The sequence below is a fragment of the Pongo pygmaeus genome, chromosome 10, assembly GCF_028885625.2.
Source record: "Pongo pygmaeus isolate AG05252 chromosome 10, NHGRI_mPonPyg2-v2.0_pri, whole genome shotgun sequence".
Lineage (NCBI taxonomy): Eukaryota > Metazoa > Chordata > Mammalia > Primates > Hominidae > Pongo > Pongo pygmaeus.
The window spans coordinates 49,358,450-49,377,881 of NC_072383.2; the positions used below are offsets into that span (position 1 = coordinate 49,358,450).

A 19,432-nucleotide genomic window follows, 5' to 3' on the forward strand; every position below is an offset into this window, starting at 1 on the left:
TTTTGTCACAGTGAGCTACTTCTCGCAGGAGTTGGAATCCGCATCTGCAGACTATACAAAGACAAACAACATAGATTAAAAGCACAGTCATCATTGAAATCACAGAGCTTCCAAGTGTTCTTATCCATTTTAGTGGGTTACTAGCTGCTAATTTGTCTGCAGCTCCTTTAAGCACTCCAGTTCCTGGCATTAAGGTCAGGTGTGCCTGGGATGCCTTAAATATTTGTTCTTTAATTTTGCAATATCCAAAGGCGAGTTTGTAGAGTGTCTTTGTAGATGGTTTTTATTTTTTCCTTAATTTTGATCTTATTAAGAGCTATTAATAGTTTCCACAAATCCTTATGTTTAGTTCCCACAACGAGCCCTATCATTTGAGGTTGAGGTGCCACTATACCACCATGGTTCCAGATAATAGGAACTTTTGCGGTACTTTTTGCCATTTCTACCATCTGATAATTTTGTTCAGATCATCTGAACATAGTCTGGCCGTGGCACGCAGACTGAGAGGTGCAATTCAAGCTTAACATCCCCTTAGGGGACCAATTAATAATGATTCCATAGGAATCGTTGTGCAGCACCTCTACCTGCAAAGCAATCTTCTGCAAAGCAATCTTCCTAAACAAGTACATTCATTTTTTCTAACTGGGTCCAATCCTGTTTACAAATAGGTTTTTGAGGGCGGTTTGCCTCAATTATAGGAGCAGATTTATTATGGTAAATACCGAGATCAGAAAGCATGTGTAACTGTGTCATAGAGTGATTGCGTCCAGGCATTATTACCGGCCCTTATTGAAGGAATACTCACGACAGTGGTGATAACCGCTATCATAGCTACCATTAAATTATTCATTGTGACTGGTTGTCCCACTTTCCTCAGGTTTTCTTCCGCCATCTGTGACAGCTTCTTGATCTGTCCCCAGGTGGGTGGCTGTGTTCGACGGGTGTTGCTCGTGACTGTTGGGGTCCTTCTCAGCGTCGGTCTCGACATGGCTGCAACCAGGGGGTCCTCGGGATCCTCCTGGAGTCTCTTCCTTGGCATCTGGCTCATGATAAGGTTTCAGGTGTCTTGATGGTATCCAAATCAGCTGTTGATTTTGGCCTGGAGAAATACAAGCATAACCTCTACCCCAAGTTATTATTTTACCTATTTCCCAACGTTTTGTTATTGGCTCTCTCCACCAAATCAGTTGTTCTGTTTCTGTCTTTGCAGCTGGTTTCTGTAGAAGCTCTTCAGCTGCTGATAACATCTGGCCTTTGGGCAGGCTCAAAAAACTTAAAGTTAATAATGCTAGGTTCAGTTGCATTTGTGGGGGTTCCATATTCTCTATCTCTCCCTTTCTGCTTTTGCAACTGCTGTTTTAGGGAGAGGGATTCCTTCTTTCCACTATGGCTTGTCCTTGAGAATTGTATGGGATACCAGTAATGTGTTTAATATTCCACATAGAGAAAAATGTAGCTAGAGCTTGGCTAGTATAGCCTGGGGCATTCTCTGTTTTAATAGAAGCTGGAATGCCCATCACCACAAAACACTGCAAAAGGTGACATTTAACACTGGCAGAAGACTCTTCTGTTTGGCATGTAGCCCAGACAAAGTGAGAAAAGGTGTCCACACATATATGTACATAAGCTAGTTTCCCAAACGAGGGAACATGTGTGGCATCCATTTGCCAAACAGAGTTATGTTCCAGTCCTCGAGGGTTAACTCCTCCTGTAAAAGATGAGGAATGTACCATTTGGCAAGTTGGGCATCGCTGGGTAATAGCTTTAGCTTCTTTCCAGGTAATGCTGTATCTGCGTTTGAGACCAGAGGCATTAACATGGATTGAATTGTGAAAGTGTCTAGCATTAGATATTGCAATAGCAACTAGGCCATCAGCCATTTGATTCCCTTCAGTCAAAGGTCCTGGAAGAGATGTTATGAGCTCTAATGTGAGTGATGTAAGGGTGCATTCTACTTCTAACTGCTATTTGCAATTGGGTAAATAAAGTCATCAGTTGTTCATCTATATGAAATCGTAACTGAGAATTTTCAATTAACCGTGTGGAGTGAACCACGTATGAAGAATCAGAAATCACATTAATAGGCATATCAAAAGCAGTCAATACCTCAATTACAGCTACAAGCTCCGCTTTTTGAGCTGAAGTATAGGGCGTCTGAAAAACTTTACCTTTTGATTCAAAATAAGAAGCTTTACCATTACGAGACCCATCTATAAAAACATTCTCAGCACCTTCAATTGGTTAAAATTTAGTTATTTTAGGGAGAATCCAATTAGTTAATTTCAAAAACTGAAACAGCTTCGCTTTAGGAAAATGATTATCGAGAATACCCACAAAGTCAGCTAAATGGGTTTGCCAAGTAAGACTATTTATAAAAGCTTGCTGTATTTGTGCCTTCGTGAGAGGGACAATAATTTTTCCAGGATCATATCCATGTAATTTAACAATCCGAATTCTCCCAATCCCTATCATTGTAGCAATTTGATCTGAATAAGGAGTTAGAGTCCGTGAATTAGTATGTGAAAGAAAAAGCCACTCTACTAAGTCCTGTTCTTGGACAATAACACCAGTAGGTGAATGCTGAGTTGAAAAAATTAGCAAATCTAGAGTCTTCTCTGGATCTCTTCTATTTATTTGAGCTTTATGGACTTGCTTCTCAATTAGTTGTAACTCTGCCTCTGCCTCCTTTGTTAATTGCCGAGGGCTAGTGAGACTAGGATTTGCTCTAAGGATAGAAAACAGATTACTCATGGCATAGGTAGGAATGCCTAGAGCAGGTCGTATCCAATTAATACCCCCTAGTAATTTTTGAAAGTCATTTAATGTTTTTAGTTGATCCCTACATATGGTTACTTTTTGTGGCACAATGGTAGTGTCATTTACTCAGGTCCCCAAGTAGGAGTAGGGAGTAGCAGTCTGAATTTTGTTTGGAGCTATAATTAAACCAGCGCGAGAAATCGAATTTTGCAAGTGATCATATAACGCTTAGCAGGCTGCAGGTTGTTTACTGCAGGAATTGTAAATGCAAATCATTCACAGTGTTGCTCAGCTAAAGGGATAGTAAAGAAACAGTCTTTTAAATCTATGACTATTAAAGGAATTGATGGTTTTTAAGTCAGTTAACATTCTCCATTTACCTGATTTTTTCTTAATTACGAAAACTGGAGAATTCCAAGGGGAAAATGTTGGAGCTATGTGCCCATTTTATGATTGTTCAGCAAGTAATTTCTCTAAAGCCTCCAATTTTTCTTTACTTAGCGGCCATTGTTCTATCCAAATTGGCTTATCTGTTAACCATTTTAAAGGTATAGGTTCTGGAGGCTTAACAATGGCCGCCATCAAAAATTATTTCCTAATCTTTGGCGGGAACTTTGTTTTTCCACTTTAAGCAGTTCTTTCAAACCATGCAAATTTTTTTCTAGTCCCATACCAGGGACATACCCCATTTCATGAATCATATGTTGACTTTGAGGGCTATATAATTGGTCTGGAATTAGAACTTGTGCTTCCCATTGTTGTAATAAATCTCTTCCCCATAAATTTATAGGTACAGAAGTTATAATTGGTTGAATAGTCCCAGGTTGTCCATCGGGCCCCTCACAATGCAAAATATAACTACTTTGATATACTTCAGTGGCTTTACCAACTCTAACTGTGTTCAATTGAGTGGATTGAATTGGCCACGTGGACAGCCAGTGCTATAGAGAAATGATTGAAATGTCTGTTCCTGTATCTCCCAAACCTTTAAATTTCCTTCCCTGAATAGTTATTTCACAGGTAGGACGTTTATCAGTAATTTGATTTACCCAATAAGCTGCTTTGCCTTGTTTATTTGTGCTTCCAAATCCTCCTGTTCGTTTAATTTCACTTTTTCCCATTCCCACATTCGGCACAATCAGGAGCTGTGCTATGCGCTCTCCTGGCTCTGCTTTCCAGGGAACAGAAGTAGATACAACAATTTGAATTTCCACATTGTAATCTGAATCAATGACTCCTGTATGTATTTGTACGCCTTTTAAACTTAAACTAGGCCTTCCTAGAAGTAATCCTATTGTCCCTGCTGGCAAGGGTCCACAGACTCCTGTTGGGACCTTTTGCAGGGGTTCCCCAGGCAGAAGGCTCACAGCTTTTGTGCAGCATAAATCTACTGCAGCTCTACCAGCTGTGGTGGGGGACAGACATTGTACAGGGGTGAGGGAATGGCCTGAGCTGGAAATGCCCTGGTTTAGAACGGGGCCTGGGACGGGCCCCTCGTAGTGTTTCCCGAAATCGGGTTCCCATCTTTATCAAACTTAGAGTGACACTGACTAGACCAGTGTTTTCCTTTTTTACATGTTGGACCTATTTCAGACTCAACAGTTTTCCTTTTTCCCCTATCTGGTGGCCTGACTCGCTGATTTTTTCTACATTCTTTTTTAGTATGAATAGCTTGCTTAAATTCTTTGAGTAATTTAAAAGGAAAAGGCTCAAATGTAGCTGTAATATTTCCCTGTTGATCTGGGGAGTTTGTTCTAACAGGGAACTGCCAAGCCTCTAAATTACCCTCTCGTCTAGCTTGCTGAATTCCTGCCTGAATAGAACTAAGAGCCGTCACTCGAGGTGCTGCTCAAACAGTCACTGGGGCAACTACTTTTCGCCCAATGTCGTCCAGAAAAGAAAGATCTGGGAGGTCATTTTCTTCAAAATAATAAGGAGGGGATGCAGAAGGGTAGGGATGAACCTCTCCTTCCTTTGCCGCTTTAGCTTTAGCTGGCAAATAAACCTGCTCTGTAACCTCGTCTGTTACTTCACTATTCTCTTGTTCCTCCTCATTATCAGTGTGAAAAAGTTCTAAGGTGAAACAAACCAGACCCCATACCTGTCCCATTGTTACCCTGAGGCGTCCGAGCTCCCCTTCTTACTCACCATGGGGACTGCTTTAAGAGTACTTGGGTGTCCTCCAGCTAGTTTTCCATTCCAGCCATCGCTTCGGCGACCCCTTGACCTGGATTTGAGCCCCCACGAATGGACGCCACTTGCCGAGACCAGCTTGGTTGGGGAGACCCTAACCCAGGGCGCTAGAGGAATTAAAGACACACACACACAGAAATATAGAAGTGTGAAGTGGGAAATCAGGGGTCTCACAGCCTTCAGAGCTGGGAGCCCCAAACAGAGATTTACCCACATATTTATTGACAGCAAACCAGTCATTAGCATTGTTTCTATAGATATTAAATTAACTAAAATATCCCTTATGGGAAACGAAGGGAAGGGCTGAATTAAAGGAGTAGGTTGGGCTAGTTAACTGCAGCAGGAGCATGTCCTTAAGGCACAGATCGCTCATGCTATTGTTTGTGGCTTAAGAATGCCTTTAAGCGGTTTTCCACCCTGGGTGGGCCAGGTGTTCCTTGCCCTCATTCCCGTAAACCCACAACCTTGGGCGTTAGGGCCATTATGAACATGTTACAGTGCTGCAGAGATTTTGTTTATGGCCAGTTTTGGGGCCAGTTTATGGCCAGATTTTGGGGGGCTTGCTCCCAACAAGGTGCTGATAGCTTTAAACTTCCCTCTTAGTAGTGCTTGTGCTGTATCCCATAGGTTTTGTTATGTTGTGTTTCTGCTATTTGTTTCAAGAAACTTTTCAGTTTCCTTCTTAATTTCTTCATTGACTTTGACCCACTGGTCATTCAGGAGCGTATTTAATCTCCATGTGTTTGTATCATTTCCAAAATTCCTCTTGTTGATTTCTAGTTTTATTCAAAGATGCTTGATATTGTGGTAAAAAATGCTGGATATTTCAAATTTTTTGAGTATTTTAAGACTTATTTGTGACCTAACATATGGTCTATCCTTGAGAATAATCCATGTGCTAAGGGCAATAATGTGTATTCTGTAGCCTTTGGATGAAATGTTCTGTAAATATCTGTTAGGTCCATTTGTTCTATTAGGTCATCCTTAGTGTAGGTTAAGTACAATGTTTCTTTGTTGAGTTTCTGTCTAGGAAATCTGTCCAATGCTGAAAGTGGGATGTTGAAGTCTCCAACTGTTATTGTATTGAGGTCTCTCTCTCTTTGAGACAAGGTCTTGCTCTGTTATCCAGGTTGGAGTGGAGTGGTGCGATCTCAGCCCACTGCAGCCTCAACCTTACAGGCTCAAGTGATTCTCCTGCCTCAGCCCTCTGATTAGCTGGGACTACAGGCGTGCACCACCATGTCTGGCTAATTTTTGTATTTTTTTTGTAGAGACAGGGTTTTGCTATGTTTCCCAGGCTGGTCTCAAACTCCTGGGCTCCAGAAACCCACCCACCTGGACCTCCCAAAGTGCTGGGATTATAGGCATGAGCTGTTGTGCCTAGCCTGAGGTCTATCTCTTTAGCTATAATAATATTTGCTTTACATATTTGGGTATTCCAGTGTTGGGTACATGTATATTTATAATTGTTACATCCTTTTGCTAGACTGACCCCTTTATCATTATGTAATAGCGATCTCTGTCTCTTCTTATAATTTTTGTCTTAAAATCTATTTTTTCTAATGTAAGTATAGCTACTACTTCTGCTCTTTTTTGGTTTCCATTGGCATGGAATATCTTTTTCCATCCATTTATTCTCAGTCTGTGTATCTTTATAGGTGAAGTGTGTTTCTTGTAGGCAACAGATCATTGGGTCTTATTTTTTCATGCATTTAGCCACTCTATGTCTTTTTATTGGAGAGTTTAGTTTATTTACATTCAATGTTATTACTGATAAATTGGGGCTTACTCTTGCCATTTTGTCATTTATTTTCTGGTTGTTTTGCGGTCTTCTTTTACTTCTTCCCTTCCTTCCTTGTCTTCCCCTTAGTGAAGGTTATTTTCTCTGGTGGTAAGACTTAATTTCTTGCTTTTTATTTTTTGTGTATCCATTGTGTGTTTTTCAATTCGAGGCTACCATGAGGCTTGCAAATATTATTAATGTCTTATAATCCATTATTTTATTTTATTTTTATTTATTTATTTTTTGAGATAGAGTTTCACTCTTGTTGCCCAGGCTGGATTGCAATGGTGTGATCTCGGCTCACTGCAACCTCCACCTCCTAAGTGATTCTCCTGCCTCAGCCTCCCAAGTAGCTGGGATTACAAGCATGTGCCACCATGCCTGGCTAATTTTGTATTTTTAGTAGAGACAGGCTTTCTCCATGTTGGTCAGACTGGTCTCAAACTTCTGACCTCAGGTGATGCACCCACCTCGACCTCCTAGAGTGCTAGGATTACAGGCGTGAGCCACTGCACCTGGCATAACCCATTATTTTAAACTGATGACAACTTAACACTGATTGCATAAACAAACATGCAAAAAGAAAACTAATAAAAACTGTACACTTTAACTTCATCCTTCTGCTTTTTAACTTTTTGTTGTTTCTCTTTATGTCTTATTGTACTGTCTATGTCTTAAAAAGTTGTTGTAGTTATTATTTATATTGGCTTATCATAACACTGTAATTGTGGCATGTGGGAGTTTACATGCCACAATTACAGTGTTACAATATTCTGTGTTTTTCTGTATGCCTACTATTACCAGTGAGTTTTGTATCTTCAGATGATTTCTTCTTGCCGTTAACATCCTGTCTTCTTTCAGATGGAAGAACTCCTTTTAGCAGTTCCTGTAGGACAGGTCTGGTGTTGATGAAATCTCTCAGCTTTTGTTTGTCTGGGAAGGTCTTTATTTCTCCTTCATGCTTGAAGGATATTTTTGCCGGATATAGTGTTCTAGGGTAAAAGTTTCTTTCCCTCAGCACTTTAAGTATATCATTACCACTTTCTCCTAGCCTATAAGGTTTTCACTGAAAGGCCAGCTGCTAGATTTGTTGGAGCTCCATTGTATGTTTTTTTTTTTTTCTTTTCTCTTGCTGCTTTTAGGATCCTTTCTTTATCCTTGACCTTTGGGAGTTTTGTTATTAGATGCCTTGAGAGGTAGTCTTCTTTTGGTTAAATCTCCTTGGTGTTCTATAATCTTCTTGTACTTGAATGTTGATATCTTTCTCTAGGTTTGGCAAGTTTTCTGTTATTATTCCTTTGAATAAACTTTCTATCCTTATCTCTTTCTCTACATCCTCTTTAAGGCCAATAACTCTAAGATTTTCCCTTTTAAGGCTATTTGCCAGATCTTGCAGGTGTGCTTCATTTTTTTTGTTGTTGTTGTTCTTTTTTCTTTTGTCTCCTCTGAGTATTTTCAAATAGCCTCTCTTCAAGCTCATTAATTCTTTCTTCTGTCTGATCAATTCTGTTATTAAGAGACTCTAATGCATTCTTTAGTATTCAGTTGCATTTTCCAACTGTAGAGTTTCTGCTTGATTGTTTTTAATTATTTCAATCTCCTTGTTAAATTTATCTGATAGAATGCTGAATTCCTTCTCTGTGTTATCTTGAATTTCCTTGAGTTTCGTCAACATAGCTCTTTTGAATTCCCTTTCTGAAAGGTCACATATCTCTGTTTCTCCAGGATTGGTCCCTGGTACCTTATTTAGTTCTTTTGGTGAGGCCATGTTTTCCTGCATGATCTTGATGCTCGTAGATGTTTGTTGGTGTTTGGGCATTGACAAGCTAGGTATTTATTATAGTCTTCGCAATCTGGGCTTGTTTGTGCCTGTCCTTCTGTAGAAGGCTTTCCAGGTATTCGAAGGAATTTGAGCCCCAAGTCCAATAATGCTGTGATTTTTGCAGATTCTTAGAAATACCACCTTGGTGGTCTTGGATAATAAAGATCTGGAAGAATTCTCTGGATTATGAGGCAAAGATTTGTTCTTTTTCCTCACTTTCTCCCAAACAAATGGTGTCTCTTTTTCTGTGCTTAGCCACCTTGAACTGGAGTGTGTTGATGTAAGCACCCCTCTGGCCATTACTACTGGGACTGCTGGGTCAGACTTGAAGCCAGCACAGCACAAGGTCTTGCCCAAGGCCCGCTGTAACCACTACATGGCTGCCAGCTATGTTCATTCAAGGCCCTAGGGCTCTACAGTCAGCAGGTGGTGAAGCCAGCCAGGTTTGTGTCCTCCCCTTCAGGGCAGCAAGTTCCCCCAGGTCCCAGGTGGGTCCAGACATGTTGTCTGGAAGGCAGGGATTGGAGCAAAAAGCCTTAGAGATTTCTTAGCACTTTGGGAGTCCAAGGTGGGTGGATCACCTGAGGCCAGGAGTTTGATACCAGCCTGGCCAACATAGCGAAACCCATCAAGAGAACAGGGACCATGTTGTATGTGTTGTTCACCACTGTATCCACACCACTTAGCACACAATAAGTATTTGTTTAAATAAAATTAAATTTTAGCTGGGCGTGGTGGCTCACATCTGTAATCCCAGCGTTTTGGAAGGCTGAGGTGGGAGGATCACTTGAGGCCAGGAGTTCCAGACCAGCCTGGATAACATGGCAAAGCCTTGTCTTTACTAAAAAATACAAAAATTAGCTGGGTGTGCTTGTGTACGCCTGTAATCCCAGCTATTCAGGAGGCTGAGGTGGGAGAATTGCTTGAACCTCAGAGGCAGAGGTTGCGGTAAGCCGAGATCATGCCACTGCATTCCAGCCTGAGCGACAGAGCAGGATCTCTCAAAAAGCAAAAACAAAAAACCTTAGAGATTTGCCTGATGTTCTATTCTGCAGCTCTATGCTGGCACTCAAACCACAATACAAAGTCCTTCCTGCTCTTCTCTCCTTTTTTCACAGGCAAGAAGCCTCTTCCTGTGGCCACCACCACAAGTCATTCTTATATACACAAATGTTAGTATAGTAATGCAGCAAGGAATTCCCAGGGAAATTGTTTGTTTTTTTTTTTCTTGTATTTCTTCTGTAGCTTTGCCAAACAAACAAAACAAACAAGACCCCAAGGTCACTGATCCAAATCTGAATCAGTGAAACGGTCTGATGAACACTTTTTTTTTTTTTTTTTTTGAGATGAGGTCTCTCTATGTTGCCCAGGATGGTCTCTAACTCCTGGGCTCATGTAATCCTGCTACCTCCACCACCCGAGTAGCTGGGACTACAGGCTAATGAAACACTTTGAAAAGATAAATCATAATCTGCTAGAACTTTCTTCTGTTCAGTCCTTAAAATTGAAGATGTTTAGAACAGATGGGCTTTTTGATGTAGCTCTCTAGAGGTAATTATTTTCTTTTTAAAACAGCTAGGATCATTCTCTTACTGATCAGACATATGCTTCTCCAGCCTCATACAATCTCTCCTGTCCTCTGAGGGCTGCTGATTATCTCTGTCCTCTTACCTTCACCATCTTAGAAGGAAGAGCCAAGTCCACATGGGTGATATGGTACAGTGAACAACATGGTTACCAAAGAGCTAGGTTTTAAGCCACCCCATTAAGCCTGAACTGATGTGGAATAGTCACAAGAACTTAAGTTAGGGACATTAAGAAACCCTTTGCTGTAATCTACCATACCAGTTATTGCCCAGGGTGGAGCATGTAATCATATTTTTATAACAATCTGATTATATTTTCTTCCATTTTTTATTGGGAATTTGAACATTGCAGGTTAACTCATAAAACTGTGAAAGGACAAGATAAACATAGGATACAATATATTTAAGATATCAAAACCTTTCTGTACTTTCTTACAATGGCTTGTAGGAGATCTGGAGCAGATCTTCAACTTGCTAATGTTCAGTTAGGCCTAGATTTGGTATTTGGAAGAGGCAGTTTATTAGAATAATGGTGCTCCTACTCAAGGAAGAAACAGCATCTATAATAGTGTGATCAGGGACTTGACTTTAATGAAATTTCAAATAGAAGTAAATTTGACTTACTTTGTCATGTGGACCAATTCTAGCCAAATATTGTGGATTTGAGATTAGGACTGGAAAACTCAGGGTCTACTTCTGATGATAGTACCCCAGGAGGATCTGGTCTTTCTACTCTGTGCTTGGAATGAACCAGGTGAGATGTTTGGGTCCCAGCCAGATTCTTGGGGTCATTGTAGATTCACACAGACTTAAATGACTTCATCTTATCACCCACAGAAATAAGGATGAACCATAGCCAATTCATTTCATTCTACTTCTTGAAGTGAATAGGACTGTAGGATCAAAGTCAAAGACTGTAATGAAGATCACACACTGGACTGTCTATCAAGTAAGGCCCAGATTTACCTTTATAGACTTAACTCACTCTATTTGCTTTTCTTTTTTTTTTTTTTAAAGGCTACAACTGAGGTGGAAATTAAGAAGAAAGGCCCTGGATCTCTTTTAGTTTCCATGGACCAATTAGCCTCCTACGGGCGGAAGGACAGAATCAACAGTATAATGAGTGTTGTTACAAATACACTAGTAGAAGGTATGTGCCCTATGATGTCAGTCCAACCTGCTGAGATATAAATATGTAATGTGCATGGTAAATATAATCCCTGTCCCTTGGTCTGAGTTTTGCAAAGACTGTCTCTGAGCTTTAGGAATGGAACCTATTCCTATATAGAAACTAGAATCACAAATTCTCTTCCTAAATTTACATGCAGAGAATCAAATATATGGGCTTCAGATATGTTGCCAGCATTGTACACAGGTAGGTAAGAGATAGGAAAGGACCTGCATGAGTGACCTAGAGGAACTCAAGACCCCTGTCATTGTCATCATGAGGAGTCAGTGGGGTGCTGTAAGGCATAAAGGAATGTAGACTGAAGAACTGCAAAGATACAAAATCATAGAATTTCCCTCATGGCCTCTACCCCAAAACATACCTTCTTTTTTTCCTTTTTAACTACTTACAGCCCTTTTGGTTTTCCCTTAAGGAAGAATGTACTGTGCGTTTTGATTGCACCTAGTTCTGTCTCTCTTCAAACACCCCCACATATCCATAAATAAATTTGATGTGTGACTAGGTAAGTTGAAACCCTTCTTACTTTGAGTGCTCCATGCCACAGGGAAAGAGCAGCCACTGTTGAATCATAGCACGTCTGCAGTAATGTTGCTGTCAGTGCCTGAGTTCTCTGTATTAGGTGGGTTCTCTATGACACAACCTGGCGTGCTGAGGAATACCTGAAGATTTTCCATTAGGCCACAGTCCCCTTAGCAACAATCAGCTCCTCTCCAGTTGTGGTCTGTAGTCCAGGATCTGCATGCTTTCTTTAGAGGTAAATTCAGTGACAGATTTCCTCTCCCAAGATTCTGATGGATTCTGCACCTATCTTCTTCATTGGATTTATGTTGATTTAGCTGAGTTGTCTCATTGTAGATCTAGACTATTCTTGAGGCCTCAAATTGCTGTTCTTCAGAATGCAGATGCCTGGAATAACCAAAGTCCCTGAGACAGGAAAACTCAAAATGGTCCCGGTATCCTTGAGACAAGTTATTTTTTTAGTCATTTAAATCCAGTGCCGCTTCTACTCTGTGTGTATGTATGTGTGTGTGTGTGTGTATGTGTGTGTTGGGGAGGGGGTTGCAGTGGAGGGAGAGTCCCTAGAAAAGAATTCTCTAAGGGTGCCTACTTCCCCACATATGTGCAAAGAATGAGGCTATAACTAGATTGACCTTGAGAATATATCAAGTAAAAAAATGAATTAACTGCTTTCATCTGCCTTAACAACCTCTATTTATTCCTGTTTTCTTTAATTACCATCGAGGTTATTGTGTGATAGAACATCTTCAAGCTTTGTAGCTTATACTTTGAGATTGTGGGCAAATAACTGCAGGTCCTAAGAATTCCAAGCTAAGAAATCCTAGCCTAAGAACTTTGGCTAATTTTATTATTCACATAGAGACCAAGACAGGATTTCTCTGGGTATCTGTGGCAGTTGAGAAAGAAAAACTAACAACCTCCAACAGGTACATTTTATTATTGGTAGAGACATCAGAACAGCAGAACTATCAATACAGTGCAACAGTTACTTATTTATTACTGCATTGGCTTAGCACAGGTCCCAGCAAAAGTAGATGCTCAAACAATGTTTGTCAAGCAGACATTGGCTGTGCTTAGAATGGTAGGAGTGCTGGTGCTGCAGGGCTCCTTTCGGAGGCCTTAGAGCTTTCATCCCTTTACAGAGTTGGATACAAACCACTGGGACATTTTAAAATTCTCTTTTCTCCCTCTTCTCCCTGTTCTTTCTCTTTCTGTCCTGCTGTGCTTATTCTCCACCCTTTACCCACCATCACACACATTAAAAAAAAAAAAAATAGATGTAAGCGTAGCTCAGGAGACAGAGACAGATGTAGTTGTGTTCCTGAGTAGGAAAATATTATTCCAGTTCTTTGTCCTCTTTCGTAAGCCCTGATTTTCACATAGTTGTACCTGTCCTGCCATTTCCTGCTCAGGCATTCCTCCTGTCCTCTCCGCTTGTATTTGACCCTTTTGTTGAAGCTGATGGGACAGAACTGCTATAAGCAAAGAGCAATGAATGGCTGACCAGAATCACGTAAGAGGGAATGAAACGTCCATGTCTGTTTAACCATTGGTCCCTCTGTATTTAATGTTTGCTACAGCATTAAAAGCCAGCATTGAACGAATTGCAGTTCTTGCTCTCAGACTTTCAGTTAGGAAACTTTGACATTATTTTAATCCAAAGATTAAAATAATTATTATTTAAAACCCAAGAGGCAGGCTACGACTTACCTAATAGTTTAGAAACCACAGTGGAGAATTCTAGAATCCTGTCAATAATTAGAAAACCCTGCCTGCTCTGCCCCACCCCATTCCTATTACAAACATGCTTACCAGGATCCAGCACATTTAGTAGAGTTCACCACTAGCAGAGCTATAAGCTTTGGGGATATTTCAGAGGACTGGGCGTGGGGCGTAGGTAGAGTAGTGTAGTCTCACTCTTCAAAGCAGTAAAGCTGTGGGAGAAGGGAAGATCGTGGTGAAGTAAGAAAGAGGAAGTAGTGATGTACTTGACATTATTGATTTTCAGTATCAAGGAAGTATTTGACATTATTGATTCTCAGGTAAAACAATTCCAAAAACTCCCCTAGAGGTAACTGGCCATAGCTATTGCTGCCACTATTTATGTATTCTTTTATTCAACTGACCAGCATCAAGTGTCAGTATAGTTACTTGACTGATATCAGCCTTTACTGTGTGGCAGTAACCTTAGTGAGGGTGGGAGCTCTTCATCAGTGTATCCTCGGTGCCTAGCACATTGCAGGTGCTTAAAAGTTGTTGAATTGAGTTGAGGGAAGCTCCTGCCTTCAGAAACCTCATGGTCTACCAAAGCCACTATCTTGGTGAAATTGTGAGGTCCTTTCTGAAAACAATTCCCAGTACCCCTGAGGTTGAGACCTAGAGTAACCTCTCTGAAAATGTCTAAAAGCAAAATAAGAGAAACCCCACAAACCTTTGGACATCTCACCTCTAGATGTTAACCCATTCCCCCAAGTCAAATACTGGGTCATTCCAGGCATGTGGAACCAGTAACAGTTTGCAAAGTCATAAGTCACTTGATAAGCCTTCTTATTCCCCAAATGATCTTTTCTAGCTCCTGAAGCTCCACATTGTCTTACTTTTTGTAGGCGTGAAAGATTATCCTGAGGATCTTCCCTTCTCAGTAAATGTGGCTAAGAGATGTCTGGTATCCCTAGAGGAATTTTCTTGGTGCCCTGTAGGGCAGGAAAACCCCTTTTTGCTGTGTGGCAAGACTCAAGACCTAGTTCATTTTAAAACATTACAATTGTGTCAACTGTCATAAATGTGAGCAGTCGCAGCTTCAACCTCCATGTGCCAATGAGCAGCAGTCGTTTGGAGAAGGGAGGAGATAAAAAAGGGAACGGAACTAAATTTCCAAATATGTACTGTAAGAATTTATGGAAATAAGAGAACCTTGTCATTTTCTTTTTGGGGGGAGAAAACTATATTTACCTTAGGAAGGGAGGGAGTTCTCTGAGGAAGAAGCCACAGCAGATTTTCCTCACAGACTTCCTTTCCCACGCAGCCTCCCACGTGGCGCTTACAGGGGTCCTTAAATCTGAAAAACCAAGGCAACCATTTTCTTAGCAACCAGGGAACCAATCAGAAACTCAGCCAAAACCACCTTGTCTAAAATAAAGCATCGCCATCCAGCTGGTTGGAAAAGGGAACGTAGGCTAATTTAAGGCAGCCATCTTGGTTTTGGTGAAATGTTAGGGAATTTTTTTTTTTCCTTAAATGATTTGATAGTGTCAGCAGAATTGGGCAGGGAGAGAGTAGCTGTTACAGCCAACCCTGTAGAATCGATACCTCACATTCTGACAGGTTTTGAAAGTTCACCTCTTAAAAAGCATCCTCTTAGCTCAGGGTCCTTGGAATTTTGTAATCCTGACAGTTGTATTTCATGCTTAATTTGAGGAGAGCTTTGTTATGTAGGGCTTCATACTTAGATTATTGTAACTGCCAGTTGAGTGTCTGTCTTTGATGTCTGATAATTCTTTTGAATCTTTGCTTTGGAAATGACCTTTGAGATCGTCTAGTCCAGTGATTTTTCAGTCTGTGTGTATCAGAGTCCTGGGATTCTAGGAGAGTGCCTCAGGAGAGGAAGAAATCTGTCCAAGTGGGCTCCTGTTTCATCTAGGGCAATTCCTGGTGTATTTTATGTATTGGGGGTCATGTGAGATCTTGTTTGAAAATAACACATTCTGTTTCTAAAAGAGACAGAGAAGATAAGACAAAGGAGAGAAAGAAAAAGGAAAGAAGATGATGACCCAGGGAGGGAAGGAGGAAGAAGCTGTAGAAAGAAAGAGAAAAGCAAAGGATGAGAGCAGGAAAGGGCAAAGGGGCAAGAAAGAAGGAGACAAGAGATAGAACAAGGAAGGAAGGGTGAAAAGGGGAGAGGAATGTGACTTGTATTTCTGACTCAGCCATGAGCTGTAAACTTGTTAAGGGTGGAGACAGTAACTTGTACTTCTTTGAGAACATAGCAGATGTGTTTTACATGGTGGCTTGGTTGATGATGCTGATTCTGCTAATGAAGATAATAATAATAGCAAACACTTCCATGGCACTTTCTATCTGCCAGGGTATTCTGGGGCACTTTGTATATATTTTAGCTCTTTGATTCTCACAGCAAATCAAAGTAACTTGTTCAAGGTCCCACAGTTAGCAAGTGTCTGAGCTAGTATTTGAACTCAAATATGTCTGGCTTGAGTCCATACTTTTGATGGCTTCTCTGACAATAATTGAATAATATAGTGTATAATAGAATACCTACCATTTATTGAGGATTTACCCTGTGCCAGATACTGTGGTGACTGCTTTACACCAGCATCTAATTTAATCAAACTCACATAAAAATGAGGTTACAGGACTCATTCAGTCCTGTAACCTGTAAAGTAAATGCCTTGTTTTACAGCTGAGGCAGCTGAGCAGAGAAGTCAGTTACCTTGCCTGGGATCACACAACTTGTAAGCATTCAAGCCAGTTGAGGCCAGGGAGTCAGACCTGAGAGGCCAAGCTCTTGACCTCTGTGTTCTACTCCCATAACTGATGGGTGGAGTTTCATTTATAACTAGATCATTATTAACAGGGAGGCAACTTGTATGGATCATGCTTCCTCTCTACCTTAGAGAGAAAGAAAACACTTAGGAATGTCAGCACTCAAAACAACCTTGATTCCATATTAATAACAGTGATAATGACTGTGAGAGTGAGTAGTGTGTCCCCCTGGTTTTCTTGCTGTGATTGAGGGGCCATCTTTGTTCTTACTTACTGTAGAACTGGAAGAGTCTCAGAGAAAGTGCCCGCCATGCTGGTATAAATTTGCCAACACTTTCCTCATCTGGGAGTGCCACCCCTACTGGATAAAACTGAAAGAGATTGTGAACTTGATAGTTATGGACCCTTTTGTGGATTTAGCCATCACCATCTGCATCGTCCTGAATACACTGTTTATGGCAATGGAGCACCATCCTATGACACCACAATTTGAACATGTCTTGGCTGTAGGAAATCTGGTAAGATGGAACACTGTCTCCTGATATTAGGATTGGAATGTGTTTTGCCTGTAGGATATCTTTTTCTGGTACTGAAAGCTGGAGTTTCTTTGAAAAGAAAGTAATAGTTAATTGGAAGACAAATGCTTCCACATATGCCAGGACACCAGCTGCTTTTCTGCTCACTGTTGTGATCCCTTTCCTCTTTCTGCAGAACTTTGAAGACGTCATTTAGGAGCTATTGGCAGAAAACCAATGTTGGCGACAGAATGGGAGGCCTGGTACAGTGGGTTGGTTTCAGCAGCCTGAGCCAAGTACTTCTGGTTTTTTTCCTCATTCTGTTTCTCACATTGATTCCTGCATTGCTCCAGCAAATCAGTTCCCCTTTCACCTTAAGTAACATCTGCCACAAAATAGGGGAGCTCTTATAGTACACTACATGTAACTATGGATTTGCCTGCTCTGTCAGGCCTTAATTACCCAAATGGATACTATTTATGGGAAAGTTTTCACTCAAGGCTGGTTTCCCCCTCTAATCCAACTTCTAGGCCATTAAAGTGTGTAGTTTTAAAAAAAAATAGATTACAAAGTGTGTATTCTGAAATTAAGTAGTTGTGATTTGAGGATTATGTACTTTCTTTACTACAAAAATCAAGAGTTAATTGGATTTGGATAGATAGTAAAGAAGTAGTGAGAAAGAATCCCCTAGGTCACCTGGGCCCCCTAATTCCTTAGGTGTTAACCACAGGCATTTCCAAATCTGGCTGTTACCGTTTATTAATGATTTGAGCATGATTTCTGCCCAGTTTCTCTTGCGTGTGCTCTCTCACTCTCTCTCTCCCTCTCACACACACACACGCACACACACACACCACACAGTTTTGACCTTAAGTCCTATTACTATACTATTAGAGCACTACAATATCATTTTCACTTCTCATTCTGAAAACACATGGCAAAGAGATCCTTTGTGGCCCATTGTGTTCCCTGGTATACATCCAAGATGATTCTGTGGTCTTTCCAGTCTCCATGTCTGGTTGGTGACATGCTCCAGGCTCTCTGCTATGATGTAAGCCCTTGTGTGCAGTCCAGTGGAATGCCTGTAGTCTTGAAATGGGACACTCCCACAGACTGTCCAAGAAGTCTGCTGACTGGCTCTGAAAGGTGCCTGTCGGTGGGCACATGCTGTGACTGGCTGACACAGTACCTTGGCCATCAAGCAGAATTTTAAGCCTGTCAACAATATCATATAGATATAAGCTTGATTTTAGTAGCCAAGAGTTAAGTAATGAGAAATATGTCTTGATAATTTTTATTGTTGATGTAGGTGGTTCTGTTTTCCCTGTAGAGTTTTGTTTTTCTCAAAATCTTTACTTTTCCTTACTTTTTACAGAACCAGTCTTTGATTTTCAAGGGATTTTGAGAGGCTTTTTCACCTGTCCCCACTAGAACTCCAGTCAGACCAGGCTAGCAAATAATGTTATTTTTCCTTTCATGAAAATTTAGAGATTTAGGATGACATCTAAATTAGAATTGTAAGTATGCAGAAGACTTTGCTCAGAACCATCAGTAAAGAAAGAGGAAATAAGAGAAGGTCGACAGCTAATATTCAGGAACTCCATGAGACAAGCCAACCCAGAACCAAGTTCTAGAATACGAAAGCTCTTAGGTGGCAACGGTTTTCAAACGGCAAGTAAATGTACAATTAGCAGTGGAGAGGGAGGGTAGTATATGGTCCAGCATACTTTGTACTAGATGTGAGGGTAAAGGAAAGAAATCAAGAATGGTGCCTAGATGTGGGGGTTTAATAACTGAGAGAAAAATGGAATGACTGCAAAGGAACTGGCTTGACGTGTAAAATCAAGAGTTCTGTTTTGGACATATTAAGTGTCTATTCACTGAGTGGAGATGCCAAATAAGGAAGTTGGGTACGTGCTGGACCTCATGAGTGTTTTCTGGACAATACCAGAAACTCAAAGATATACTTTGTTGCCAATCAACACGAGCACTGAGATTGGCAGAAAGAACACAGAATTAGAAGTCAGAAGATTTGGGTTTTCGTTCCTATTAGATATCATATAACCTTAAATAAGTCATTGATTTCTGCCCAGAAATGTTTCACATCTGTAAAGTTAGGATAATACCATGCCATCACTGGTTGGGAAGATAAAATGAGAACCTATACGGAAGTCTTTGGGATAGCTAAAAGTACCTTATAAATCTTAGGAACTATGTTAGTATAATTCAATAGGAGAATTTTCAAAGATTTGGAGAATTGGGTAGAGCCTTTGACTGAACCTGAGAATAAGAGGATGGAAAAAAAATGAGACTGACTTGTGAAATAAAGTATGACCTTGTCCTGTGGTTGGAATGTGAGGCTTTTCCTATAGCCCTAATTGTGAGTTAAGTTGTCTTTGTCTGTAGACATACAGAAAGGTGTTTTTAAAGAAAGATGAGAACAGTCTTCTGCAAATCAAAGATCCCTGCCTCTTCTACCCTCCCCAAAAGAGAAAATAATAGTAGGAAGAACCTTAGAGATAATTCAATCCAATCCGCATGTTTTATAGAGGAAATTGAAGCCCGGGG

At 40.6% G+C, this 19,432-nt stretch overlaps 1 protein-coding gene across 1 annotated transcript in view; it reads left to right on the forward strand.

Annotated features, from left to right (window-relative positions):
* Positions 1-19,432, forward strand: part of SCN8A (sodium voltage-gated channel alpha subunit 8) — a 217,714-nt gene that overhangs the window by 142,602 nt on the left and 55,680 nt on the right. Inside the window, exons 13-14 of the mRNA XM_054444133.2 lie at positions 11,159-11,291; positions 16,629-16,867. Coding sequence (XP_054300108.1) covers positions 11,159-11,291; positions 16,629-16,867 — 372 coding nt within the window. The remainder of the gene's footprint in view (positions 1-11,158; positions 11,292-16,628; positions 16,868-19,432) is intronic.